This window comes from Thunnus thynnus, chromosome 8 (assembly GCF_963924715.1).
Source record: "Thunnus thynnus chromosome 8, fThuThy2.1, whole genome shotgun sequence".
Classification (NCBI taxonomy): Eukaryota; Metazoa; Chordata; class Actinopteri; order Scombriformes; family Scombridae; genus Thunnus; species Thunnus thynnus.
In genome coordinates, this window is record NC_089524.1 from 25,465,480 (window position 1) to 25,476,561 (window position 11,082).

The 11,082-nt window shown below is 41.4% G+C and overlaps 3 protein-coding genes across 5 annotated transcripts; 2 read left to right on the forward strand and 1 right to left on the reverse strand.

The window, feature by feature from the left end:
* The first annotated feature begins 1,318 nt into the window (after positions 1-1,318).
* rangrf (RAN guanine nucleotide release factor) lies at positions 1,319-2,388 on the forward strand. 3 transcript variants are annotated; one of them, XM_067598127.1, is made up of 2 exons: positions 1,319-1,400; positions 1,496-2,388. In XM_067598127.1, exon 2 carries the CDS (start codon positions 1,552-1,554, stop codon positions 2,131-2,133), a length of 582 nt encoding a protein of 193 aa, XP_067454228.1. In that variant the 5' UTR covers positions 1,319-1,400; positions 1,496-1,551; the 3' UTR covers positions 2,134-2,388. The 3 variants fall into 3 exon arrangements, with proteins under 3 accessions (XP_067454228.1, XP_067454229.1, XP_067454227.1); XM_067598128.1 differs by having other exon boundaries at positions 1,325-1,400; positions 1,527-2,388; XM_067598126.1 differs by having other exon boundaries at positions 1,335-1,423; positions 1,527-2,388.
* A 2,933-nt stretch (positions 2,389-5,321) lies between these two features.
* On the reverse strand, positions 5,322-7,115 carry itpa (inosine triphosphatase (nucleoside triphosphate pyrophosphatase)). The gene is made up of 8 exons (XM_067597480.1): positions 7,007-7,115; positions 6,703-6,760; positions 6,555-6,619; positions 6,392-6,465; positions 6,266-6,297; positions 6,057-6,169; positions 5,882-5,958; positions 5,322-5,646 (listed from the first exon to the last, which is right to left on the reverse strand). The coding sequence occupies exons 1-8, from the start codon at positions 7,067-7,069 to the stop codon at positions 5,532-5,534; spliced, it is 597 nt and encodes a 198-aa protein (XP_067453581.1). The 5' UTR covers positions 7,070-7,115; the 3' UTR covers positions 5,322-5,531.
* Positions 7,116-7,215: 100 nt separating this feature from the next.
* mettl13 (methyltransferase 13, eEF1A lysine and N-terminal methyltransferase) lies at positions 7,216-11,063 on the forward strand. Its single transcript, XM_067597477.1, has 9 exons — positions 7,216-7,472; positions 7,737-8,009; positions 8,102-8,570; positions 8,672-8,871; positions 8,992-9,181; positions 9,566-9,730; positions 9,916-10,128; positions 10,211-10,342; positions 10,596-11,063. The coding sequence occupies exons 1-9, from the start codon at positions 7,320-7,322 to the stop codon at positions 10,886-10,888; spliced, it is 2,088 nt and encodes a 695-aa protein (XP_067453578.1). The 5' UTR covers positions 7,216-7,319; the 3' UTR covers positions 10,889-11,063.
* The last annotated feature ends 19 nt before the right edge of the window (positions 11,064-11,082 follow it).

Sequence of the window (11,082 nt, forward strand, 5' to 3'; positions counted from 1 at the left end):
GATTTTGATTTTTGACAAATGGCCACTCCAAATATCCTCATTATTCTTTATTTATAGATCTATATACTCAGTTTATTCTAATCCACTTCTTTACTTAACACACTCACATATATCTGGCAGTATTGAGTACATTGATAGGTTTACTGATTCTTTCCCTGCAGGTTAATATGTATAAATGATGAATAATGTTTACATTCTTTTATATTTAAAAGGAAAATTAATCTTAAAATAGAAATTGTACTGTTCCATTGATGTGGGACATTATGATTAGGGCTGAAACAACTAATCGATTAGTCAATCAACAGAAAATTAATCAACTGTATTTTGGGATAATAGGTTAATCATTCAGGTAATTTTTTTCTTGCAAAATGCCAAACATGGATTTAATTTAGTTTCTTAACTGAATATCTTTGGGTGTTAGATTGTTGGTCAGACAAAACAAGCCATTTGAAGACATCACCATTGAAACTGTTTTTTCACAATCTTCTGGCATTTTATGGACCAAATAATTGATCAATTGATCAATTGATAAAATAATCAACAGATTGATCGTTAATGAAAATAATTGTTAGTTGCAGCTCTAATTAAGATATCTACAAATGCAGACAACTGTCTCTCTCAACTGGAAATCAGAGGATTGAGAATTGAGGATATCAGCAACACTTGGAGTTCCTCAATTTATGGAGGTCCCTTTACAGTGAAGTAGTGACTGACTACATGAGCTTAATGTCGACATAATTTCAGGATATTACATCCGACTTAAGTTTATTTAAATGTAGGGTTTATGGAGCAGTTTCAACATCTGTCTCCTTAATACATCCATGATATGTCTCCATCACTCAGCCTGTCTCTCTGCTTTACATCTTGTAGGGAGACTTCCTAATCACACATTTAAACTGACCTGTGCAGTGTTAAAGACATATGCTGTTTACTACTATACTGTTTCTGTGCACCAGTCCTGTTTTCAAAGGGTGAATGTAACAAAGTAGCAAACATTTACTTAAGTGCTGTTACTGTATGTAAGTGTTTTAGGGTAACTGTACATACATTTGGGACTATTTTTGATCCACCATATTTCAGAGGAGAATATTACTTTTTTACTTCATTATATTTATTTGACAGCTATACTGATTATTTAGATTTTACAAACAACACCACCCAAAACAAAAACAATAAGTGGATTTTCAATAATGCTTTCATATATTACTTTTTACTTCTATTTGTAATTGTGTATTATGACTGTGGTAAGATCCTAGTACTTCTTCTTCCACTGCCTGTTTTAGGGCAGATGCATGTCTGTCTGCCTTACTGTAGATGTCAGCAGTGCGTCTACCGTCGCAAAATAAGTGATGAAGAAGAAGAAACTAAACTTTTACCGGAACAGCGCGCACGTCAAGTTGGTGAGCCACATGCTTATCCCGCTGTATTTATAGCATATCATGTTTTCTTTATTCACTATTCTGTTTTGAAGCAACGTGCATTTGTGTATCTGCAGGTAGTTAAAACAGGCTGTGTGTGTGCTGCAGTTTGTGCAGAGCTGCCCACAGAGAGATGCAGAGTGCCGCAAGCAGCGCGGACAAGGCTCATCCTCTGTTTGGAGGAGGACTGTCAGCTGTCATCCCTCACAGCTCCACAGACGTCAGTGAGCTGAGGGAGATCCCGGATAACCAGGAGGTGTTCGCCCATGCACACACCGACCAGAGCCTGATCGTGGAGCTGGTGGAGTACCAGGGTCAGGTGGCAGACCAGGATGCTGCCAGGTACCACTTTGAAGACATCGCAGGCAGTAACAAAGCTTTAGAGCCAGGTGCTTTTGAAGTGACTAGTGTTGTACCCCTACCAAAGTCTGAGCTGTCCCTGTCAGAGTGCAGCTCCGCCTGGATGCTCACCGGCACACAGTGCGTATCCAAGTTCAACGAGGAGGCCAGGAATACAGTGACCCTTCACCTAGGTATGTTCCGTCTGCCACAGTTCTCCACAGACGTCCTGATAACCTTCAATGACCCGCAGAGTATCAGCCCTGACAGCAGCAGTGCCGCTGCAGTGGGGACGCACAAGGAGCCGTGGACGGTGCAGGACTTCCAGCGCCTGTTACAGTCTCTGACTCTGCACAACCCAGGACTGTTTGGGTAGAGCAACTGCTGCTTTCTCAGTGTGGGACTTCGCCTGATTATATTAAGTCTTTCTCTACAACACAGGCACATTAAAACATACTAGATCTGTGTTTTGCTCCACGAGAAATGTTTTAGAGGGACAAATAGGAATACATGTTCTGTTTTGCCTTTTGATGTTGACATTGTTCTGGCAACTAAAAATGAACTGAAAACCAAATATTAATGCTGTGAACACAGCCTTTGTCATAATAAAAGCTTTGGATGAAAAATCTTGGACTGTTGTGTAATTTATGAAGTGCCTGACAAAGATTTATTTGTAGGTTTAAAGTGTTCAAGAGTTGGCCTGTGCTGCTGGGATCTACAGACCCGATCAATGTTATTTTTCACAGTATTTTATTTTATTTTATTTGAAAAATGCATCTGAGAGAAATGGCAAATGTCACAGTCATGCACATTTTTCATTTTCTGTGTCCCACCACATTCCCCTTTGCCCACCCTTCTCCTTCTCATTCATTTTCTCCTTCCTCCTTTCTCTTTATGCCTCCCTTCCTTTATGTTAGTCCACCCTTAAGCATGTTACCATGCATACACATGTAGATACAAACAGCTAACAGGGAGAAGAGCCTTGCCAATATAAGTAATGCAGAAACCAGAGATCACGAAATATTCACTGATTAACTCTCAAAATATGCAACAAAGCTTCAATCTTCACATTCTTTACAATGAAATGATGGTAATGAAAACACACAAGTGATGACAAAGGTCAAAGCAGAAGTCAGAGGGTGAAATCAGATACCACATATAACCTTTCTGTGAGGCAGTTAAAATGCAGGTAGTATTCATGGAGCCCCCAGTGTCTTCAGAGGGACTTGACAGTCATAAACATTGGAAATCGAGAAGAGGGGTCCCAGCAGGTAGATGTATCAGGTCAAATGTTTCCATCACTCACTTCATGGTGGAATAATTCATTAGCCTGAACCCTGAAACCTCTTGGAGAGACTTCATTTGAGGGTTTTGAGTTTTGTCGAAACACAAAATTTATGGAATGGAAATTGACCCTTGTTAATTGTTGCTTTGAAGTTAAAACCAAATCTCTCAGAAGTCTTAGGTCACACAGTACATACTGGAAGTAATTTTTCTTCAGTTACATGTGCTGTTATTTGGAGGGGGGGAAAGCATCTAAAGGTTTTAACTTGAGTCTACCATTAAATAAGACTCATCACAGCAGCGGAATTCAGGTAAGTCTTGCATAACAAATAAGAAGAAGCACAGTCTGTCTCCTCAAAGCCATATCAAATCCTCCTCATCCTCTGGTGCAATCACGATGGATTAAGATCTCATAAAGTCAGGCATCCTTTCATGACGTGATCCCTTTGTAGCACATTCCTTCATTAACCACAACGTCCACAGTATCACAACAGCAAAAGCTCCTTCTGACAACTCAGATAAACATTCTGTTATTGGCAATAAAGTCTGAAAAACACTGGCGTCAGACCTGATGAGGGTCTGGGAACAGGGTTCTGACTTGCAGGTCATGTCAGGAGATGATTTTAATACAGAGGGAAGGTTTTTTCCAGGTTCCAGTGTACAGACTGGCTCCTGGACCTGGTTAGAATGGTTGTCTCTTTATAGGTTGTTTCATTTATTCAATTATTAGAGGAGGAAGAAAAGATAGAAAGATAAAGCTGATGGTAAAGATAAAGCAGAAAGATAAGGAATATCAAAAAATGTTTAGAAGTTGTTTTTGGTGGGATTTTTTTTTTCCTATTTTATAAATCATGTTATAGTCCTCAAACATGGATGTCCACACCAGGTTGAGAAGCATCAACTTAAAGGACATAGCTTATGCAACTAATTGCATTAAAATATTGCAATAAGCGTCAATCTTAAGTATCTCTGAGGTTTTCTGAGTGTAAAACCAAAAACTGAAACAGTCTGTCATAGATGAACTCATTAAACATCAAATATGTAATTACATGGCACCAGTGGCAGACCTCTTGATTTTCCTGTAAGTTTGAAAAATAAAAAATCCTAAAATACCCCAATCCTATAATAAAGGCATGAGAAAGACAATTTAATTAGAATGTCCCAAAAATAAATAAACAAATAATCCCATAATGACCTTTAAACAACTTATGGCACACTGTTGGCAAGAAAGGAGTCAGAAGAACTATAAAATAATAGCATGTATTTTTTTGATCAACTCCCACTCTTTCTCAGCTAATGTTGTACATGTTAAACCTTTTAAAATTCCCTGTAAGTCATACAGGCAATAGATGTCTGGGCTCAACTGAACACTACAACACTGACAGTAGCTGTGTTGACTTTGAGTCACAGAGGAAAAGAGGGATGCCTTCATACCGACGGTTCTGACCTGTAGTGAAGTCTGACACACATCTTCCATGTTCTGTTAAAAACATGGCTGACAGGTGGGGTTCCTTCCTTCCTGACAAGTCCCCCAGCAAAGCAAACAGCTTACTGCATCCAATTCATGTGGAAATGATTTCATGACCTACAACAACCTATTTTTCTTGAAAAGGTGTCACTCTGACAGGCAGGAGTATTATTGTTAATAACTAAGCACTTAAAATGTATTGTAAATGATGAAAAACAGCTTTGTAGTAACCAGTAGTCAGGATTAGTTGTGTCTACTGGCTTTGGTTTTACTCAGAGGATGCGTGTGTGCACATGTGTGACACTTTGAGTACATCTGGGAGGCATCAGTCACAGGTGTGTGCATAGTTCCTGTTCAGAGACTTCCTACTCCAGGGTCATTTATTACCCAAACTCCCCTGTTATCACTGTTGTGTTTGTACTGAATACCCTCCCTTTCTTTAGAGACCCACTCCTCCCACATCCCCTCACCACTCCCTCTGGACTCCAGCCTGAACAATCCTCTCCTTCCCTCGCCAACTCCAGGAGTTACTCTCAGTAACAGAGCGGTCTGCTGCTCTCATCAGGACCCTGGAGCTCCTCTTTTTTTTAATTTATGCTCTTCTTCAAGTCTATCTTTGTCAGCCCATGGAAGTAAAAACTAAAAAGGTCATTTCTGAGTATTCACTGTGGAACAATGAAACTAGTCTTGAAACAATTTCCAGCATTTTTCCATATTAATCTGGAAGATATTTTTAACATGCTCATTTCCTAAAAAATTCTAACTGCAAACGCAGGGACATCTTCAGCCAGAATAAGAGAGAATGGAGAGGATTTGTTTACAAATTAACAAAAAGTTTATTAAAAATACGCAACAGAAAACAGATATTATACAGCACCTTTTTTACTACAGACTCTATAACTAGATGTTGTGATCACACATCTGTTATCTGTCACAACCGTCATGTTCTGCATCATTATATCTGATGAATTGAGGTTTAATATATTCTGCTCCAGAGCCTGAAGTTGGCCTAAAATAACAACTCAATGCTCCAGCTTCTTCCTCTTGCTCTGTGGTGAGAAGTGCTCAGCCATGGCAGCCAGCGCCCTGTAGCGGTGAGAGATTGTGTTCTTCACCTCTTTGGGCAGTTCAGCATAGCTGCAGATGAGAGGGAAGTAATTAAGGATATGTTAAGTAAGGATATGTTTTCATGCTTGGAACTAATGTGGAATAACTGTGATAATAAATCTCAGATGCTCAGAATAAGGATAGGGATCATCACTATTGTGCATTTTGCTGGATGATTTGAACCCAATTGGACCCTAACAGTGTGTTAACCTCTGGGTCCACCTAGTGGTATGAACAGGGAATTTCAAGCCCAATCCTTGCTTACGTTTTGTCATATCCCTCTGGCTGGAAACAGGGATCCCATCCAAAGTCTCGAGGTCCCCTGGGTTCCACAATGTGCCCCTAAACATACACACACACAAAAATATACATCAGAGAAAAGAAAATAATAAAAACATAAACCGAGGCTGTGAGACAGAGAGAGAGAGAGAGATGCTAACCTGTGTTATCCCTCTGAAGAGCTCAACCGGTTCGTCTTTCCCACCAGTGAATGCAAACGTGCAGAGAGCCCACGCTGATTTATCCTCAAACCCAGCAAGAAGTTTGTACAAGCCTACAATATAACATGTGACAAGAAAGTTCACCGTTTTTCTATCCAGCTCTAAATATCTATTTAAAAATCATAGGAACCATGTCTTCTATTACTTACCTTCTGGTTTGAGTTTATCCAGGAACCATTTTCTACAAAACAAGGAGTTTCAGTTGTAATTATTACTACTTTTTACTACTATTTAAGATTAAATGGTGGAATAGATGTGGAAATCACTTTACTAACATATAAGGACCAGGCAAGCCTCCCAACGCTTTGAAACACAGACAGGTGTCCTCCACTATGACAGGGCCATCAACCTGAAGGAGAAACACAGACAACATAGGATGCATTTCATCTGTTCAACAGCTATGTTCATGCTGTGTTTACACCTGTATTATTACTGTACCTGACGTGCAGCCTCTTTACACTTCTGTATGGAAATTTCATCTGGCTCTCCCTGGTATTCAGGCACTGGGTGAGGAAATAGTAATGTGAGCAATGACTAGGATGCATGCATTTATTTTTTTTATCATCACTAATTCTTTCTTACTTACAGTCAATCTTTTTTGAGATTAGTTTGTAGGGAAACTTGTCTCCGAGGATCTGAATGACCTGATGGATGTGAACAAAAAGAGTAAAGCATACATCTGGAAGGACTGATTCACATGAAATGAAGCAAGAAAGGAGTTGGATTAGATTACAGGTGGTGCTCACTGCCTATTTTTAGCAAGACCAATGTGGAGCGACAGCAGCAAAAATAGCAATAAAAGCACAAATATCCTGTTTGAAACTGCTTAAACACAACAGCACAGTAGTGAGCATACAATCTGCCTCAGAAACGAGATATTTGACTCTTACCTCTTCTAGTTTTTTAGCGTTTCCAGTCACGAAAACCACAGACCTTCCAGCAGGCACAGCCATGATGACGGACACCCGGAAGACTTAAGAATGACGGACCGAGTACTACCGGCCGAGCAACGGCCAATAAAATCAGCTCGGAGGGTCTCAGCAAATCACCGAGCAGTCTGGAGCTCCGCCTACAGAAAATTCTCCAATCAGAGAGCGGTACGGCTTGCAACGCAGTCCGGGTTGAGAAGTCTGTGCCGGAGTGCCATGTGGAGAGGCGTCTGTAAACAGATACTGAGGAGTATTTTAACAACAGCAGCCGACAATGAGTCTGTTACCTCGCACCGCCGAGGAGTTCAGCTCCGCGGAGTACTGGGAGAGGTTTTTTAAGAAGCGCGGAGAGAAAGCGTTTGAGTGGTATGGAGACTACAACAAACTCTGCGGCGTGCTGCACAAATACATCAAAACCCAAGATAAGGTAAAGACAGGTGCTTATACAGGATAAGCAGGGGTGTGGCATGTCAATACAGTATAAATCATGTTTGCCCGACTATTAACCTCACAAGAAGTGTAGCAATAGATTTCTTGCCTAGTCATATAAATGAAGTACAAAGTAGCATTGAAATACTTCAGTCTTGTGCATGTGCCTCAAAAAATTATGTAGGTACAAAGCTTGAGTAAATGTACTTAATTACTTTTGACAATAATAAATGTTTAATCGTTTTGTGTTTCTGTCCTTCAGGTGCTGGTGGTCGGCTGCGGTAACTCTGAGCTGAGTGAACAGCTGTATGATGTTGGCTACAAACATCTGACCAATATCGACATCAGCGAGACAGTTGTGACTCACATGAACCAGCGAAATGCTGAGCGCCGACCGGGCCTGACCTTCCAGCAGGTGGATGCTACACAAACACCGTATGAGGATGCCAGCTACCAGGCTGCTCTGGACAAGGGCACCCTGGATGCCATGGCATCTGAAGAAGAAGGAGCACTGGCCAGGAACATGCTCACTGAAGTAAGAAACCAGTGTGGTAGGGGTGTGTTTAGATAGTATGTTTAAAAGCTTATCGTTGCATTCTCCTCACAGCAGTTTTCTTGTGTCTGCAGGTGGGCCGCGTGCTAAGTGTCGGGGGCAGGTATGTCTGTGTGACATTGGCTCAGGAGAGTGTGATCAAGTTGGCTGTGGAGCAGTTTGTTCAGCTGGGGTGGGCGGTGAGGCTCCACTGCCTGCAGGAGGAAAGTGGGAAAGATGAGGACTCCTTTGCTCTGCCTGTTTTTGTTCTGGTCTGCACCAAGTTTCGTCAGCCTATGCCTACACCCATTCTGGAGATGTGTCTTGGAGAGGATGGAGCTCCAACCCGTCTCACACAGGTGGCAGAGTTGTTGTCGGCTGTGAGGGAGCATCAGGCTTACTCCGTGTTGAGAAAGAGGCTCCGCACAGGCACAGACGCCAGCTCGAACCTCTCACTCACTCTCTGCCACGCCAAGACTGGTCTTCCCAGATACACCCTCACAGTTCAAGACTCCCCCCCTGGTGCCAAGGTGCCAAGATCGAACCCGTTTGCTATATTTATTGGTGAGCTCTCCTGTTGTCTAATCATGTTTCTGTCACACTGGTTGTGTGTCTTTCTTCTTTGTTCATTTTTACTGTTTTTTTTCCTCTACTTATTCTTTTAGTGCCTCAAGGAAGTGAGACAGCTTGGCTCTACAGTTCCAGCGAGGGGCGAAGGCAGCTGGCCGCCAGTGCTAACTTTCGGCGCCTGGTTATCGTGGCAATGCACAGAAATCAAGAGTACACAGACATGCAGGCTGTCCAGTCAGAACTCTCACCAATGGTGATGGACCTGGCTCCTCCAGGAATGCCAGACAATCAGCAGGTAGACACACACATACAGTAAATAATCTTTTTTAAAATGTGCTTTTATACAATAAAACATTTTATGTCACCAAAACAAATTCATCAGTGCATTAATTTCAACTCTCTATCTCTCATTCAGGTGCCATTTCTGTCAGTTGGAGGTGACCTAGGTTGGCGAGAGGAGGTCAGCAGGGGTGTGAGTGAGCTGAGTGGGGATTACTGTGTGGAGAATGTCAGAGGAGAAGACGGCGAACTGTATCGTAGACTTGTGTTCCTTTCTAACGCTGCCCTCGTCCAATCAGAGAGCCGCCTTGTCTCTTCAAATACTGGTCAGATCTTTTTCCTCATTCACTGTACTTTGTTATGCTCTCTTTCTTTTAACTTATGATAATGTATTTTTCCTTATTGTCAACAATTTATTAACCAATTAAGTATTGGAACAACAATAAATATCAAAATAATCTTTACATTTTGTACACAAAACAATACCAGTACAACAGTCAAAACCAGGACACAAGTGAATGAAGACAGAAAAGACCCAACAAACAAATGTCCCAGAGAAAAGATGAAAAAAACAATAAAAGGGGAAAACAATAATCAAACAATTAAAAAAGGAAAATTATTTGAACTATTTTATTTATATATTACTACAATATTGTTATCATTTATCAAAATGTAGATTAAAAAACAATTTAATATTTGTGTTCCCGCAGCCTCAAGTCACAAGAAGAAGAACAAAAGGAAGGCCAAGTCAACAGCGCCTCCAAAAACATCCTCAACCTCTCTGTCAGTGGACAGCGGCTTCCTCTGCTGCGCTCACCATGAAATCATGGTGGCTGGCCTTGCCATGCTCGGAGTGGGCTCACCACAGAACAAAGGTAGGTGTGTGTGTCGGTGTAAACTGAGTTTCACACCAATTTTGTCCAGTCATGTCAATGTGGTTCAGGTGGATGGCAGGAGGAAAGATCAACAAAACATCCACAGCTTTCCATTGTCTTACATGAAACATCACACTTGATTTAACTTTCCTGTGACTTCTCGTCCCCTCTATCTCCCTTCTCAGACGTCCCAGTGTCAGTGCTGCTGGTGGGGCTTGGTGGAGGAGGTCTGCCTCAGTTTCTGCGGGACTTTGTGCCAAGTGTTGCTGTTGAGGTTGTGGAACTAGACCCTGTTGTGCTGGAAGTGGCAAAAGAGTGGTTCGGGTTCCGACCGGATGATCGTTTGACTGTCACTCTTGGAGACGGCCTTGAACGCATCTGTGCCCTGGAGAAAGAAGGTTAGTGATGGAGGAGTGGGAGAAAGGGCAGCTACAGCTATGCCAATAATACCAAGAAGTAACTTTTTTTTTCTCTCTATAGGTGGACGTTTGTTTGATGTCATCATGTTTGATGTAGACAATAAAGACAGCACTGTGGGTATGAGCTGTCCTCCTGCTGCCTTTGTAGAAACCTCCATCCTGCAGAAAGTCTGCAGCCTGCTAAACCCTAAAGGTACAGTATCTTTGGAATTTGCTGTTTTCTATCAAATAATAATAAAAGAACTGATATTATAACAAAGTGTTATAAAGAAAACAAATGTAAACAGACACCTAATAGGCAATTAATAAACTGTTAATAAACAATTACATCTTCAGAACTGTCTTAATCACATGTAAAGTTTCTGTTAGAAATACTTCATCATAGTTGTGTTTCACTCACAATAAATCTTCTCTCGCCTTCTCACCTCTCCTTGCCCCTGTACAAGGTGTTTTCATACTGAACCTCGTGTGTCGAGACTCCGCCTTGAGGAAAAACGTGCTGGAGCGTGTGACGGCTCTGTTTCCTACCATCCTCTCTCGAAAAATTGAAGGAGAGGTCAATGAAGTCCTTCTATGCTCTCGCGGAGAGAACGAGACATCGGATGCCGCCCGCATCCTTCCATCCCTGAACCAAGCAGCCAAGAATCTGCAGAGTGCGCTGTGCTCTAACAGGACTGGAGACAACCGCAGCCCACATATTGACATTGCAGAGCTGTTAAAAGACCTGAAAGTAGCATGAGTTTTTCTGTGCACAAATGGGATGAAATTAATTATTGTGTCAAGTTTGAAATTATATGATAAAGATGCTGAAATGTGAGGAAGAAGTACATTGATTTTTCTGTTCAGTATAATGGAATGATGATGTACGGTGTATTACATACACAAACACTAGTAAAGAACATTTTTATCATTAATTGTAGTGTGGTGCTTCTA